Source organism: Hyaena hyaena, unplaced genomic scaffold (genome assembly GCF_003009895.1).
Source record: "Hyaena hyaena isolate Hyena2069 unplaced genomic scaffold, ASM300989v1 scaffold_655, whole genome shotgun sequence".
Taxonomy (NCBI): domain Eukaryota; kingdom Metazoa; phylum Chordata; class Mammalia; order Carnivora; family Hyaenidae; genus Hyaena; species Hyaena hyaena.
Genome location: NW_024081289.1, coordinates 1,089,260 through 1,107,395, shown reverse-complemented (window position 1 = coordinate 1,107,395; position 18,136 = coordinate 1,089,260). Strand labels below are relative to the sequence as shown.

Here is an 18,136-nt window from a genome sequence, read left to right as displayed (position 1 = left end):
TGAACCCAGAATTGGACCCACAAATGTATGGCCAGCTAACCTTTGACAAAGTGGGAAAGAGTATCCAATGGAAAAAAGACAATCTCTTTAGCAAATGTGCTGGGAGAGCTGGACAACAACATGCAGAAGAATGAGACTAGGCCACTTTTTTACACCACACACAAAAATAAACTCAAACTGGATGAAAGACTTAAAGGTGAGGCGTGAAACCATCAAAACCCTACAGAAGAAAACAGGCAACAACCTCTTTGACCTCAGCCATAGCAGTTTCTTGCTTGACACGTCTGCAAAGGCAAGGGAATTAAAAGGAAAAATGAACTACTGGGGCCTCATCAAGATGAAAAGCCTCTGCACTGCAAAGGAAACAGTCAACAACACTGAAAGGCAACCAACGGAATGGGAAAAGATATTTGAAAATGACATATAGGATAATGGGTTAATATCCAAAATCTTAAAGAATTTACAAACTCAACACCCAAAAAACAAATAATCCAGTGAAGGAATGGGCAGAGGACATGAATAGACACTTTTCCAAAAAAGACATCCAGAAGGCCAACAGACTAATGAAAAGATGCTTAGCGTCACTCATCATCAGGGAAATACAAATCAAAACCACAGTGAGATACCACCTCACACCAGTCTGAGCGGCTAAAATTAATAACTCAGGAAACAACAGATGTTGGTGAGGATGTGGCGAAACGGGAACCCTCTTGCACTGTTGGTGGGAATGCGAAGTGGTACAGCTGCTCTGGAAAACAGTGTGGAGGTTCCTCAAAAAATTAACAACAGAACTCCGTTATGATACAGCAATAGCACTGCTAGGAATTGATCCAAAAGATACAGAAGTGCTGATTCACAGGGCCACATGCACCCAAATGTTTATAGTGGCACTTTCAACCATAACCAAATTATGGAAGAGCCCAAATGTGCACCAACTGATGAATGGATAAAGAAGATGTGGTTATATTTACAATGGAATACTACATGGCAATGAGAATGAAATCCTGCCATTTGCCTCAACATAGATGGAACTCAAGTGTATTATGATATGTAAATAAGTCAGAAAAAGACAGATACCATATATTTTTACTCATGTAGAACTTGAAAAACTTAACAGAAGACCATGGAGAATGGGAAGAGGAAAATAGTACAAAACAGAGAGGAAGTCAAACCATAAAGAGAACAAACTGAAGGTTCATGGGGGAAGCCTGGGGTGAGGGGAAAATAGGTGATGAGCATTGAGGAGAGCACTTGTTGGGATGACCACTGGGTGTTGTATGTAAGTGAGGAATCACAGGAATCTACCCCTGAAACCAAGAGCGCATTGTACACACTGTATGTTAACTAACTTGACAAATAAATTAAACTAAAAAATAATTATGGGGGCACCTGGGTGTTTCTCAGTTAATCGTCTGACTTTGGCTAAGGTAATGATCTCATTCACGAGTTCGTGCCCTCATTGGGCGCTGTGCTGACAGCTCAGAGCCTAATACCTGCTTCAGATTCTGTGTCTCCCTGTCTCTCTGTCCCTTCCCTATTCATGCTTGCGCGCTCTCTCTCTCTCTCTCTCAAAAATAAATAAACATTTTTTAAAAATTTTAGGGGTGCCTGGGTGCTCAGTCGGTTAAGAGTCCAGCTTCAGCTCAGGTCATGATCTCACGGTTCATGGGTTCGAGCCCCACCTCAGCTCTGTGCTGACAACTAGCTCAGAGCCTGGAGCCTGTTTCAGATTCTGTATCTCCTGCTCTCTGAACCTCCCCTGCTTGCTCGCTCTCTCTCTCTGTCTCTCTCCGTCTCTCTGTCTCTCTCTCTCAAAAATAAATAAACATTTTTAAAAAATTTTAGTGGGACCTGGGTGGCTCAGTCAGTTAAGCGTCCAACTTCAGCTCAGGTCATGATCTCACGGTTCGTGGGTTCAAGCCCTATGTCGGGCTCTGCTGACAGCCAGCTCAGAGCCTGGAGCCTGTTTCAGATTCTGTGTCTCTGTCTCTCTCTGATCCTCCCCTGATCTCTCTCTCTCTCTCTCTCTCTCTCTCTGTCTCTCTCTCTCTCAGAAATAAAAACATTTAAAAAATCTTTTTAGTTTTTTAAATTTTAAAACTGTTTACACATGATTTAGTGAATTCATATACATGGTAAATCCAATCTAGGAATTACTGCTTTGAATACTTTGCTTTAAATATCTGCTTTAAATATTTTGAGACAAGTATAAATACTTATTCAACACATAAAGTCAATTCATATATTCTCCAACTCACTCATTATTTTAAAATAGCACAAAAAATTTTAATACCAAATAAAAAGTTTGATGTTTACCTGACAGAAAAGATTATTTTATTTTTTTTATTTATTTTTTTTTTACAAATAGTTTATTGTCAAATTAGTTTCCACATAACACTCAGTGCTCATCCCCACAAGTGTCCTCCTCCATGCCCATCCCCCCTCCCCCCCACAGAAAAGATTATTTTACAAACAGGCCATGAGGGAGGGAGGTGGGGGACATAAAGGAATAAGAAAGTGGCTGCCCCAGGACCTCTCCACACTGTCCCCGACCCCTTCAGTGGCTGTCCAGTTAGTTCATCTTTCCTCCATTCTACCCTTTTCATAATCTCAGCCCCTCTGGTCCTCATTGTTTCAGCAAAATCTGATGACTTCAAGTCAATGATTTCTGTGTTTTACCTGGCTTGCATCAGTAGTTGCTTTTGGAATAATTACTCAGAAAACAAAGCCTATCAGTTATCATTACAGACTATTTGGTTACATTCGTGTCTATGTTCATGATTTTTTACACATGTTTTAATAAGTTCAGATTACAAGAGACAAGAATGATTATTACAATTTTCTTCAAATCCACATGTTTATGGTGAGGCAGCTTTAACAAAGTAGAGTTGAATGTGAAGGGAGCTTGTGTTTCCTAAAAATCAATGTTTTTATGCCCTTGAAAAGAGAAAATACTTTGAAAGAAGCACTGTTGCAAGGAGGGAAAAGCAGTGACAAGAATGGAATAGATTCAACACACAAGACTAATGACTAAGGTATACATGACAAGACTAAAAAGAGTTGTGGGGTGCCTGGGTGGCTCCGTTGGTTATGCGTCCAACTCTTGATTTCAACCCAGGTCATGACCTCTCAGTTCATGGGATCAAGCCATGAGTCAAGCTCTGCTGACTGCCCCAAACCTGCTTCAGATTCTCTCTCCCTCTCTCTCTGCTCTTCTCCTGCTCATGCTTTATAAACAAACAAATAACATTTAAAAAGAGTTGACTGAAATGTAGATTAGGAAGATATAGACATTCCAGAGTAGAAAAATCTGCATAATGTGCATCTGCATAATGCTGTGCCCATCACAATTTTTCCTTAGATTATCTTCTCAATTTTATTTATTGTTCCTCAATATAATGAGAACTGCACAACTCCCATCACTTAATATCCACCTATATGATAAATCGATAGTTTGTAATATATGGTATCATCTCAGTATATAATAAATTGTTTTCCACTTCAATTTAAATTCCCAAGTTGAGAATCTAATATTTCTTTGAGAGAAATGCAAGTCTTTTAAGGATGTCATGGAAAGACTGCCTTACTTGTTTATTTCTCAGGGTATAAATGAAGGGGTTCAACAAAGGGGCAACAGATGTCGTGAGCAGAGAAACTGCCTTATTAATGGTCACTTCATCCTTAGCTGAAGGTTTGATATACATAAAAATGCAGCTGCCATAGGTGATGGAAACAACAATCATGTGGGAAGAACAGGTGGAAAAGGCTTTTGTCCTTTGCTGGGCAGAAGGTAATCTTAGAATTGTCCTAATGATGTATATGTAGGACAGAACTATACACACGAGTGTCATTATGAAGGTCAACACAGCACAGATTATGACCAGCTGCTCTATGGACCACGTATCTGAACATGAATTCTTCAGTATTGGAGAAGCATCACAGACAAAATGGTCTATAACAGAGTCACAGAATTCCAGATGGAGGCTCAAACCAAGGGGTGGAAGGATAATCAATAAGCCAGATACCCAACAAGAGAGGATGAGATTCCAACAGACTCTGCTGTTCATGATGGTCACGTAATGCAGGGGTTTGCAGATGGCCACATAGCGGTCGTAGGACATCACAGCCAAGAGGAAAAATTCTGTAGCTCCAAAGAGAACAATAAAAAAGATTTGACTGAAGCAGGCCTTGATGGTGATGGTTTTGACCCCACATGATATCATGTACAGGTATGTGGGGACACAGGCAGTTGTGAATGAGATTTCTAAGAAGGAGAAATTTTGAAGAAAAAGATACATAGCTGTTTTTAAATGAGAATCCACCAAGATGAGAGAAATTATGGCCAGATTCCCAATGACACTTAACATATATGTGAGAAACAGAAAGATAAAAACCAGAATCTCTAGTTGTGGGTCATTTGTCAAACCCAGTATGGTGAACGTTGTTATTGCCGAATGGTTTCTCATCACTGACTTCATACTACTGCCCAATCTTCCCATAAATGTCACAGAAATTGGATCTGAGGATCAATGTTGTAATATGACAGAATCAGACAGTGTCTACCAATACTAAGCAAACAAAGTCACATGCATTTTCTTCTGTAACTTGATAATCAGGTTTTGATGAGGTAATTCTCTCCGCTCCACTGAAATATACAGCTGGGAAGCTAAACTATGGGAAGTTTCTCCTGAAAATTGCTGCTACTGAAATTGTTTTTAAATATTTCATGGTCTCCCAGTTCACAGCACTTGTTTCCAATTCATTTTTTAAGCCCATATTTTGGAGGAGATTTCCCCTATTAGATCAGAAGTTGACAGCTTTTGAGCCATACTTTGATGTGTCATAAAGTCTCCATATTCCAAGACTTTTGCACTCAAAAGCTAAATCTTAAAATGCCTTTGCTTTAGGTTTTAGTGCTTGATAAGATGCAAAATATATGGAGGTTGTGGTTATGCCCTACTTAGATTTTCCAAATCTCTCTCCTAAGGAACTAGGCATTATTTAAAAGTCAATTGGATTTCTCCCAGAAAATAGTCCTTTAATAGCCCTTTCTCCTGATTTTCTTTAAATTTGTCTGTTTACCCCCTATTTTTCATCTCTGTCCTTAGCAGAGAGGGCTTTAATGCATGACTATTTTATTTTTTTAAATGTTTTATTTATTTCTCGGAGAGAGAGAGAGAGCGTGAGCAGGGGAGGGTCAGAGAGAAAGAGGGAGTCACAGACTGAAACAGGCTCCAGGCTCTGAGCTGGCAGTCAGCACAGAGCCCGACGCGGGGCTCGAACCCACGAACCGCGAGATCATGACCCAAGCGAAAGTCGGACGCTTAACCAACTAAGCCACCCGGGCGCCCAAATGCATGACTATTTTAATATAATTTGAAAACCATGGGTAAAGTTACAAATAGCTGAAGGATTTATCAAAACATACTTTGCTTTCCCTCTTTCATTGTCAACAGAAGTGTGATTCATGTTTCAGTAATGCACAGGCATTAAGTGTATAGACCTTGAAACAGTTTATCTGGAATCAACTCACATCTTTGTGATCTACTAGCTCAGTGACCTTAGGCAAGTTATGTCATCTCTGTGCTCCCAGTTCCTAATATGAAGTGGTTGTAACAGGAATGCTATATCATAAGGTTACTGTGAAGTTTAAATGGGTACTATCAGGGCACCTGGTTGGTTCAGTCCATTAAGCATCCAACTCTTGGTTTCAGCTCAAGTCATGATCTCATCATCATGGGATTGAGCTCCATACATCAGGCTCCACAGTCAAATATCAGACTCCACTTGGAGTGTAGAGCCTGCTTGGGATTCTCTTTCTCCCTCTGCCCCTCTCTGTCATTCACGCTTGCGTGTTCTCTCTCTCTCTCTCTCTCTCCAAAAAATAATAAGTAGATACATACACATAAAATCAACTCCCATCAAGTACAGATTACTATGGTGCCTTGCCAGGTTACAGAGATCATGATGGAAAAAGGTGCATTACCCTGGGTTTATGAGACAAATGCTTTGCAAACAGGTGATATCAGTACTGAAAAATGGTGGATATAAAAAAAATAGAATGTTTACCAGTGGTAATTGAGACATATGGTATATAAATATAGATAGATACCAGATAGATGAATAAGAAGAGACAGAGAAATGGAAAGATCTAGAGAGAGTGATTATAAACCTGTTTCTTTCAGGCAAATCATGGTACATGGGATTGCACCAACTTAATGATGCATAAAATGAATCCTTCCCACATTTTTGACTGATGAAGTTTGGCCTGAAAACGTCCCAGTACTCACCTTTGACATTCCACATTGTTTCACCAGGAAGCTATACCTCAAATGACCCTAGTGAGCCTTACAGTTGAACAAAAACATACTAATAGGATCAGTTAAGTGTATACATATACTAACTATATATGTATACACATGGTTTCTGAATGTATAAAAAATACTATTCTAATTTAAAATTGGGAACATTTCTATGCTAGGAAACTATAAGAAAAACAATAAACTTAAAGATCAATGAGGAGTTCACAAGCCTCTCTAGCTCTGCAAAAGTTGGTATCCTGATTTTCTCTGGACAAACATATCTTTACACTTACCATCCTGTTTATTTCCTCCACCGAAACATGCATGCTGAAAACTACTTTAAAGAGTCCTTGGAGGTGCTGATTCAAAATCTCTAATGAATTTAAAGTGCAATTTACTGGGGGCAAGAGGCAAGATGGTGGAGAAGTAGGGAGCTCCGTACATTTTGCTCACCCGCATCTCTCAAACAGAGAAGACCTGAAGCCATAGGACACTGAACCGCAAGAGGCTGGGACAAAAAGAGACAGAGTCTACTAAGAAGACAGCCTCATAGGTGTGTAATTGTAAACTGGGGAAGATAAAAATGGGCCGGGACCCGGAGACATGGAGGGGAAGGAGCCCCCTCCGTGGAGAGATGCGGAGAGACGAGGGGAAGATAAGGAGTGACTGAAACTGCTCATAGAACTGTCCCTGGAGAAAAGAAAAACCTCAGCCCTGGAGGGAGAGGGATCCTATTTCTAGCTGTAGTGCTTTCTTTGGGCTGGGTGCCCTGGTCCCAGGAGGTACGAGGAGACTGCTCCACTGCTCTCCTGGCTCGATCCCCAGCTGGCAAGAGGCCTGTCCTGCGGGATTTAATTTCAGGCAGTATCATTAAAGTGTGCAGACTAAAATCTGGAAACAATGAGGGGCTTCTGACATAGAACACGGCCTACCTTGCCTACGCCCGCGGCACAGGGAGATCAGATCCAAAAGAGTGATTTGCAACTCTTGGTTCAGAGAGACTGAGGCACAACCATTTTTTTTCCCCACAACCACCAAGGCAGGTCCTCAGGGAGAGACCTGAAGGCTGCAATGGAGGTGAGATCTGCCTACATCAAACCATATCCATCTGTGCTGGAGAGATTTTTTTTGTTTTTTTATTTTTTTTTTACCAGAGCGTGGGGCAAAATCAACATGGATGCATTGCTGTGATTAATTCTAGATCAATTCTTTCTATTCAGATATATTTTCCCTTATCTCATTCTTATCCCTCCCCTCCACTGTACTGGGCACTCTGGTCATTGGTTCACTTAAACAGTCACATTTAATCCATTCTCTAGATGCATATTCTACACCTTCATCATTACCTTCCTTTCTCTCTCTCTCTCTGGAAAAGTCAGACTATATAGCTTCTTTGGGTAACATTATCCTTGTTTCTTTCTCCTCGCCTCCTACCACATTCTCCTCTTTCTCTCTCTGAATTAAGCCTCTTAGTCTCTCTGGCTCATCATTGTCCAATTTTGCTTTCTCCCCACCCTGTCATTTCTCTTTGTATATGCTCTTCCATCAGCACTGCATACACCTTGCTCTTTTATTTGTAGCTGGGAATTCTGGTTTTATGCTTTTAGACTGTCTTTTGTCTTTTGGTTTTTCTTCCTTTTCTTTTTTTTTTCTTTTTTCTTTTTCCCTTTCATTTCCTTGTTTTTTGGATTTGTCAGCATGTTTCCATGCCTTTGTTCCCTGTGTGCTCGTCTGTCTGTTTTCCTTTTCAGGGCTACGTCAAGAAACAAGACAAAGTACACATGGTGGAGAGTCCCAAATATCACTACAAGTAGGGAAATAAAATAACCGAAGTCTCAACAAGAGAGACCAAGAGATATCATTAAAAGAATACTTCTTGAACAGACAGGCCCTGGACAGTCAATGAGCCTTCTTTAATACAGCAGTACTCACAGGTGGAGAGCACATAACAAGCTTTTAAAACTGACAAGAGACAGAAAGCTAGCCAAAATGATGAAATGGAAGAACTCTCCTCCAAAAAAAATTCCAGGAAGAAGTGAGAGCTAAAGAACTGCTCAAAACAGATATAAGCAACATAACTGAACAAGTATTTAGAACAATAGTCATAAAATTAATCGCTAGGCTTGAAAAAGGCATGGAAGACATCAGAGAAGCTATTGCTACAAAGACTATTGACCTTAAAAATAGTTGTGATGAATTAAAAAGTGCTATTAGTGAAGTGCATAATAAACTGGAGGAGTCCAATGCACAGATTGAAGAGGCACAGAGGTGAATAGGTGAATTAGAAGGCACAATTTTGGAAAAAGAGGAAGCCGAGAAAAAAGATAAATTGATCCAGGAGCACGAAAGGAGAGTTCGAGAACTGAGTGATACAATCAAATGGAACAATATCCGTATCATAAGAATTCCAGAAGAGAAAGGGAGAGGGAAAGGCTCTCAAGGGGTACTTGAACAAATTGTAGCTGAGAACTTCCACAATCTTGGGAAGGAAACAGACATTGAAATCCAAGAGGCACAGAGAACTCCCCTTAGACATAACTTGAATAGATTTTCTGGATGGCTGAACATAGTGAAACTGGCAAAATATAAGGACAAAGAGAAAATTCTAAAAGCAGCTAGAATAAAAGGGCCCTAACATACAAAGGGAGACCTATTAGAGTAGTGGTAGACCTATCTACTGAAACTTCGCAGGCCAGAAAGGAATGGCAAGAAATCTTCAATGTGATGAACAGAAAAAATATGCAGCCAAGAATACTCTGTCCAGCAAGCCTGTCACTCAGAATAGGAGGAGAGATAAAGTCTTCCCAAATAAACAAAAATTGAAAGAATTCATCACCACTAAACTACCCCCACAAGAAATCCTAAGGGCGATTCTTTGAGAGAAATGTTGCAAGAAACACAAAGTACCAGAGGTTCCACTACAAGCAGGAATCCTACAGAGAACACAATGACTCTAAACCCATATTTTTCAATAATAACACTGAATGTAAATGGACTAAATGTTCCAATCAAAAGACATAGGGTAGCAGAATGGATTAAAAAAAAAATTCATCTATTTGCTGTCTACAGAGACTCATTTTAGACCTGAGGACACTTTCAGACTTAAAGTATAGGAATAGAGAAATATCTATCATGCTAGTGGAAGTCAAAAGAAAGCTGGAGTAGCCATACTTATACCAAACAAACTGGACTTTAAAGTAAAAGCAGTAACAAGGGATGAAGAAGGGCATTATATAATAATTACAGATTCTATCCATCAGGAAGAGGTAACTATTATAAACGTCTACGAACCAAATACGGCAGCACCCAAATACATAAAGCAGTTAATCACAAACAGAAACAATCTTATGGACAAGAATGTGCTAATAGCAGGGGACTTTAATACTCCACTTACAGCAATGGATAGATCAACCAGACAGAAAATCACTAAAGAAACAAGGGACTTGAATGACACATTGTACCAGATGGATCTGAGAGATATATTTAGAACCCTACATCCTGAGGGCATGGAATTCACTTAGTTCTCAAGTGCATGGCACATTCTCCAAGACAGATGACATACTGGGACATAAAGCAGCCCTCAAAAAATATAAAAGAATTGAGATCATATCATGCACGCTTTCAGGTCACAATGCTGTGAAACTTGAAATCAACCACAGGAAAAAGTCTGGAAAACGTCCAAAACCATGGAGGTTAAAGAACACCTTACTAAGGAATGAATGGGCCAATGAGGCAATTAGAGAAAAAATTTTAAAATTTATGGAAACAAATGAAAATGAAAATACAACAATCCAAACTCTTTGGGATACGGCAAAGACAGTCCTAAGAGGAAAGTACATTGCACTTCAGGCCTATTTCAAGAAACTAGGAAAAGCGCAAATACAAAATCTAACAGCACACCTAAAGGATCTAGAAGCAGAGCAGCAACAACACCCCAAACCCAGCAGAAGAGAAATAATAAAGATCAGTGCAGAAATAAACAATATAGAATTTTTAAAAAATACAAAACAAAACTAAACCAGAGTTGAACAGATCAATGAAACCAAGAGTTGGTTTTTTGAAAAAATAAAATTGATAAACCTCTAGCCAGGCTTCTCAAAAAGAAAACAGACAGCATCCAAATAGACAAAATAATGAATGAAAATGGACTTATTACTACCAACCCCTCAGAAATACAAGCAACTATCAGGGAATACTATGAAAAATTATATGCCAACAAACTGGACTACCTGGAAGAAATGGACAAATTCCTAAACACACATGCACTACCAAAATTCACATGAAAAAAGACAGAAAATCTGAACAGACCCATAACTAGTAAAGAAATTGAATCAGTTATCAAAAAATCTCCCAACAAATAAGAGCCCTGGGCCAGATGGCTTCCCTGGGGAATTATGCCAGACATTTAAATCAAAGTTAATACCCATTCTTCTCGAGCTGTTCCAGAAAATAGAAATGGAAATAAAACTTCCAGACTCATTCTACAAAGCCAGCATCACTAATCCCCAAACCAGACAGAGACCTAGCATAAGAAGAGAACTACAGGCCAATATCCTTGATGAATATGGATGCAAAAATCCTCAACAAGATACTTACAAATCGAATTCAACAGCATATAAAAAAGAATTATCCACCGTGATCAAGTGGGATTCATTCCTGGGTTACAGGGCTGGTTCAATATTTGCAAATCAATCAATGTGATACATCACATCAACAAAAGAAAAGATAAAAACAATATGATCCTGTTGATAGATGCAGAAAAAGCATTTGACAAAACACAGCATCCCTTCTTAATAAAGACCCTCGAGAAAGTCGGATTAGAAGGAACTTACCTAAACATCATAAAAGTCATTAATGAGAAGCCCACAGCTAATATCATCCTCAATGGGAAAAAAACTGAGAGCTTTCCCCCTGAGATCAGGAACACGACAGGGATGTCCACTCTCACCACTGTTGTTTAACGTAGTGCTGGTAGTCCGAGCATCAGCAATCAGACAACAAAAGGAAATAAAAGGCATCAGAATTGGCAAAGAGGAAGTCAGACTCTCACTTTTCACAGATGGCATGATACTTTACATGGAAAACCCAACAGACACCACCAGAAGCTTACTAGAACTGATCCAGGAATTCAGCAAAGTCACAGGGTACAAAATCAATGTACAGAAGTCAGTTGCATTTTTATACACCTACAATGAAGCAACAGAAAGAGCAATCAAGAAACTAATCCCATTCACAATTACACAAAAAAACATAAAGTACCTAGGATAAACTTAACCAAATATATAGGAGATCTGTATGATGAAAACTATGGAAAACTTATGAAGGAAATTGAAGAAGACACAAAGAAATGAAAAAACATTCCATGCTCATGGATCTGAAGAATAAATATTGTTAAAATGTCATTACTACCCAATCTACACATTCAGTGCAATCCCAATCAAAATTGCACCAGCATTCTTCTCAAAACTAGAACAAACTATCCTAAAATTTGTATGGAACCACAAAAGACCCCGAATAGCCAAAGTAATATTGAAGAAGAAAACTAAAACGGGAGGCATCACCATCCCAGACTTTAGCCTCTACTACAAAGCTGTCATCATCAAGACAGTATGGTACTGGCATAAAAACAGACACATAGACCAATGGAATAGAATAGAGAACTCAGATTTGGACCCACAATGTATGGCCAACTGATCTTTGACAAAGCAGGAAAGAGTATCCAATGGAAAAAAGACAGCCTCTTTAACAGACGGTGCTGGGAGAACTGGACAGCAACATGCAAAAGAATGAAACTAGATCACTTTCTTACACCATACACAAAAATAAACTCAAAATGGATAAAGGACCTGAATGTGAGACAGGAAACCATCATAACCCTAGAGGAGAAAGCAGGAAAAAACCTCCTTGACCTCAACCGCAGCAATTTCTTACCTGACACATCCCCAAATGTAAGGAAATCAAGAGCAAAAATGAACTACTGGGACCTCATCAAGATAAAAAGCTTCTGCACGGCAAAGGAAACAATTAATAAAACTAGTAGGCAACTGACGGAATGGGAAAAGATAGTTGCAGATGACATATTGGATAAAGGGCTAGCATCAAAAATCTATAAGGAACTCACCAAACTCCACACCCGAAAAACAAATAATCCAGTAAAGAAATGGGCAGAAGACAAAAACAGACACTGCCGGAGTCCAGCTCCAGTTGGTCCATGGGTTCCTGAAGGATGGACGGTGATGAGAGGGATGAGAGAAGCACAAGATTCTTTCTAGTCACCACCCAGGCCTCTCCACACTGGCTGAGATTCAACTTTATGATTTAGTGTTTGGGGGACGGTACAGAAGTGGCATTCTGATGATAAATTCTTTGATCAGTAAAAACTTCCCAGAACATTGATATGCATAGGTGTATGAGGAACAGCCCAGAAGTGGCATTCTGATATAAACAGGATAATGTTTATAGTATAGTAAAGGCAAAAGTTAGTTCTTTGTGAGCAGGGGTCAATAGCCTGTTTATTTCTTAATGGGAAGTATTAAGAATTTTTCAGGAATGTAATGTTGCTCCCATAACCACAAAAGAAGAAGTTAACATCCTCTTCAGTCTGATTTTATCTCAGCCAAACCAATAAGGTCTCCTTCTCGAGATTTCTCCCAAAATCTGGTGGATTTGGGGGGGCCCTTTCTGATTCAGGCACTCATTCTTCCAGTGTCCCTGTTTAATCTGGGAATCCAGCTACAACATACCAGATGCAAATGGTTAAGACCACCCTACATCAAAAGTGGGCCATTTTAATTTACATAATTTTATAGTTTTCCAAAAATCCCTTATTCACACAGTCCCAATTCCATAATGTTCCCTTGAGTCAGTGTCGCAAGGACAGGCAAAGGGGTGGGGGTTCCCCCTCTAATTGAGGAGACTAGTCAGATGCCAGTCTGGCCGTGTTTCAAAGGAACTTAGGTGATGCTTAGCCATAGCGGTCTCAGCTTTGTGACTTACAATTGGAAGCTATTACAATGTCACCATAGACTGTATGCCGTTCACCACAGAATCACAGATGGGACCACTCAGACTCCATAGGCCTTTGGGGACCTTAAGGGTGCCCACCCATGGAGGCACAGAATCGAACCCCGGCAGGCAAGCCAGACTGAGTCGCACATTCACACTCACATATACACCAGAGGTTATTACATTCACCCCCACAGAATTCCTACAGATAAGACTAAAAGAATGACAATAACAACAGGACAAAACAGATACAGAAGTGGCAACAAAATAGGTTTACAGGTTTAATGAAGGGCCCAACCGATGGGCTCAGTGTGCCCCAGGGGCGGGAAGTAGCTGCATCCAGCCTTTCACTTAATCCCCCAGACAGAAGCACATGTGCATTTAGAATTTAGAAGATAAACTGACTTACCTCTGGAGGTTTAGAAAGGTTACTCCCACAGATTAACTGGGACCGTTTTTGGGGTGGCAGGAAAGAGTGTTTCCCTGGGTCCCAGGACACCTTCAGGAGCCAAGGAGGGTGCAGGCAAAAAAGACAGAAATTTGGAGGTCTAGGCTCTCCATAATCTCGGTGGGACCTCCAAAATGTTATGCCGAGAGACACAGAGACCAACCAAGACCACTGAAGCCGAATTAAGGGAATCTTTATTACTGGACAGGACCCCACAGTGTTAACACAGAACTCTAAATGTGTGGCCCTGAGTCCAAGAACCTAGGATTTTTTATAATGAGCAAGCAGACAAGCTAAAGGCAAACAATCCTGTAAATCAATTACGGTTATATGATATCCATCTGGGTCAGCTACAGGGGATGGGAGCCCTGGTTGTAAGGAAACCCATGCTTTCCATGATGGCATTAACAGTCCTCAAATCTTGCAACAATCTCCATTTACCTGATTTTTTCCTAATAACAAAAATGGGAGTATTCCATGGACTATTGGAAGGCTCGATATATCCTTCCTTAAGCTGTTGTTCTGTAAGTTGTCTTGCTGCTGCTATTTTTTCAGAAGTTAAGAGCCATTGTTCTACCCATACAGGATCATCTGACTTCCAGATTATTGGGTCAGTAGCAAAAGGAACAATGGCATATTCTACAAATTTGGATAGCCAATCCCTTTTTTGTCCAATTTGGGTTTTATATTTATGGGAGTTATCATACCCTGTTGTGTCTGGCCCAATCTTTTGTTGGGATGAAGCCCCATTTGTAACATCTGACTAGCGACCTTGTCATCTGGGGTGTAAAGTAACATTCCCATTTGGGATAAAATGTCATCCCCATAAAGAAAAAGGGATGGAAGGAATAACATAAGGACAAAAAGTTCCTGAATTGTGTTCCTCATCTGACCATTTTAGAATTTGAGAGCTTTTTGCCACCTTAGAAGCCTGTCCTATACCCACAAGAGTACCAGGAGCATTCTGAGTCGGCCAAGCTGAGGGCCAATCTTTTCATGCGATGCAGGAGACATCTGCTCCGGTGTCTAGGAGTCCTTGAACAGGAATTCCCTGAATCTGCAATACTTGAGTGGGCCTAGAGGCCTTAATCTCCTGTATCCAAAAGGCCTTATCGCTAGAGCCAAAGCCTCCTTCTCCTCTAGGGGCATTAGTGGCATCCTTTCCTATGTGATAATAAGGCAATAATAGTAACTGGGTAATTCTCTGATCCTTAAAATTTTGCTTGGTGGAAGAAGGAGGAGAGACCAGCACCTTGGTCTCTCCCTGATAATCGGCGTCAACCACCCCAGGGATTATAGTGATCCCCTGAAGGGAGATGGAGCTCCGTCCCAATATTAGTCCAACTACCCCAGAGGGCAGGGGCCCCTTTACACCAGTGGGAATAGTTATAGGAGGTGAATCAGGTGTTAGTATTGTGCTGGTGGTGGAACGGTGGTCCAGTCCTGCGCTGCCTGGAGTTGCCCTATAGAGCTCAGAGACTGATTGAAATTGATGAACGGATTGAGAGGACTGAGGGAGGTTGCCCCAGTTAGTGTTGGAGCCAGGGGCTGGCCTTTTAATCTGTTTCCCTGGTCCTGAGATTTTTGGAGATTGGTCCCTAGTGTTGGCCATTTTTGTGAAATTTAGATTTACTACCTTTTGACACCTAGGGCATATAATCCTGGGCATGTTGTTATTATTTATCACCTGAGGAACAGGTGGGTTAGCAGAGAGGTAATTGTTTTTTATGTAGGACAGTCCCTACTGAAAGGTCCCACTTGCTCACAAGAATAGCAATTGGACCTTGAGGAAGATTTTTCACTCTTAGTACCTCCTGACTCCCCTAAAGACCTGACATATTGAGAATATGTTTCTCCCTCTAAACCTGTGTGATAGCCACGCCCTGGATAAAGGCAGGACTTACATCAGAGCATTGTTTGACATAATCAGTTAAGGTGCCTGTTTTTCTTATGGACCACAATAAAGACTGGCAGGTAGAAAAGGCATTTTCAAATGCTAGTTGTCTAATGAGAATGTTTGCTGCCTCATCATTAGTTATTACTCTTCTAACAGCTTGCATGAGTATAGATATAAAATCCTCATACCTTTCATCTGATCGTTGTCAGATTTCTCCCAAGGTAACAGTCCTGCCTGTTCCAACTGGCAAAGCTCTCCATGCGTTATAGGCACAATCAGTGACCTGCTGTAAGGTGTCCTTGTCAAGATACATTTGAGCTTGAGCAGTGTAAAAATCACCCTCGCCCAGTTTATCGAGGGTAATGTCTCTCCTATTCGTCCTTTTATTTATTACTGCTCTTCTTCTAGCTAGGTCATCATATTCTGCTTTCCATAGCAGATATTGGCCTCCTGACAGGCATGCTTTTGCAACCTGAATCCAGTCATGAAGTGTCATCCAGCGGGATATTTGGGCCTCTAGCAATGTGAGTGTATAGGGCCCATATTCGGTACAGGTAAATTTTAGTCCTTTAACAATCTTATAGGGAAGAGGTTCCCAAAAAGTGTCCTCATCAAATTCTCCCCCAAGAGCAATGGGGAAGCAGCGAACAAAATATGTATCTCCCTCTTTTTCCACCTCTCTAACGGCAGCTCTGAGCCCTACTCCTTTTGAAAGTGGCATGGCAGGAAGTGGACTAGATGGAGGGAAAGTCCCTGTAGTCTGAACAGGGAAAGCCCAATTGTTTGATGTTAAATTTGAAACCTTTGTAGTGGTGGAGTTGGGAACAGCCTCTGAGTCCACCTTGTTATCATGGGGGGGGGGGCCGGTGGGCTTGAAGACTCCTGAAATATCTTTTGAGGTCTCTAACACCTCCTTTATGATGGTCAATAGAGAAAGAATTTTGACCAGGATTTTTTGAGGTCCTTGTGAAATATAACATTGTCAATTTTCATCCCCAACTTTATTCCAGATATCTATGCTGACAGTTCCTTCCTCGGGGAACCAGGGACACTTTTTGAACAAAATGAAAAAATCGAGCAATTTGTTGAGGGGACACCTTTACCCCTTTTTTTGTAAGCATGTTTCGTATTATATCTATAAAGAGTCTCCTTTCCTTAGACTCTTTATGGCCCATAACTTCTCAAAAACAGTTCTTTGCTTATTGACCAACTAATCCTACTTATCTTATGCAGGGGGTTTCATGAAACCCTATGGTGGAATCCTAACCATCTTGACTAATGCAATGAAAAAGACACAGTTTAAAGAGATTACCTTCAGGTCCATTGTTCAGGTGCCAGTATGCCGGAGTCTGGCTCCAGCCAGTCCAGGGGTCCCTGAAGGACAGACGGTGTCAGCGAGAGAGGGATGACAGAGGCACAAGATTCTTTCTGGTCATCAGCCAGGCCTCTCTGCACTATCTGAGACTCAACTTTATTTTAGATTTAGTGTTCGGGGGATGGCACAGAAGTGGCATTCTGATGATAAATTCTTTGATCAGTAAAACTTTCCAGAACATTGATATGCATAGGTGTATGGGGAACAGGCCAGGAGTGGCATTCTGATATAAACCGGATAATGTTTATAGCACAGAAAAGGCAAAAGTTAGTTCTTTGTGAGCAGGGGTCAATAGCCTGTTTATCGCTTAATGGGAGGTATTAAGAAAAACAGGCTTTTCAGGAATGTTGCTCCCATAACCAAAAAAGAAGTTCCTACAGTAAGTTCCTTCACAAAGTGCAATCAGCATATCAAGGCCAGAATAAGTCACTCCCAATAAATCAACAAGGTGCCTTGGGGTTGGTGCTCAAGCAGAAACAATTGATGGGGGTGGAAATCGGTCGCCATCTGATGGTAAGAGTCCATGCAAACTTACCTTAACCTCACAAGGAGTTTTTCTCCACTAGTGAGTTCAGAAACGGCTCCCGACAAGACACTTCTCCAAAGAAGACATCCAGATGGCCAACAGACACGTGAAACAATGCTCAGCATCCCTCCTCATCAGGGAAATACAAATCAAAACCACACTGAGATACCACCTCACACCAGTCAGAGTGGCTAAAATGAATAAATCAGAGGACTCTAGATGCTGGCAAGGATGTGGAGAAAGGGCGCCCTCCTATACTGTTGGTGGGAATGTAAACTGGTGCAGCCCCTCTGGAAAATGCTGCAGAGGTTCCTCAAAAAATTAACAATAGAACTCTCCTATGACCCAGCAGTAGCACTGCTAGGAATTTACCCAAGGGATACAGAAATGCTGAGGCATAGGAGCACATGTACCCCAATGTTCATAGCAGCACTCTCAACAATAGCCAAAACATGGAAAGAACCTAAGTGTCCATCAACGGACGAATGGATCAAGAAGATGTGGTTTATCGGGGTGCCTGGGTGGCTTAGTAGGTTAAGCATCCGACTTTCGCTTAGGTCATGATCTCGCGGTTCGTGGGTTC

The 18,136-nt window shown here is 40.9% G+C and overlaps 1 protein-coding gene across 1 annotated transcript; it reads right to left on the bottom strand.

Moving 5' to 3' along the window:
* Window positions 1–3,527: 3,527 nt before the first annotated feature.
* LOC120219919 (olfactory receptor 6C2-like) lies at window positions 3,528–4,466 on the bottom strand. Its single transcript, XM_039216835.1, has one exon. The coding sequence runs from the start codon at window positions 4,464–4,466 to the stop codon at window positions 3,528–3,530; it is 939 nt and encodes a 312-aa protein (XP_039072766.1).
* Between the last annotated feature and the right edge of the window lie 13,670 nt (window positions 4,467–18,136).

Bases quoted from the DNA above. Each gene is read 5' to 3' on its own strand.
- LOC120219919 (XM_039216835.1), bottom strand. From the start codon at position 4,466: ATGAGAAACCATTCGGCAATAACAACGTTCACCATACTGGGTTTGACA.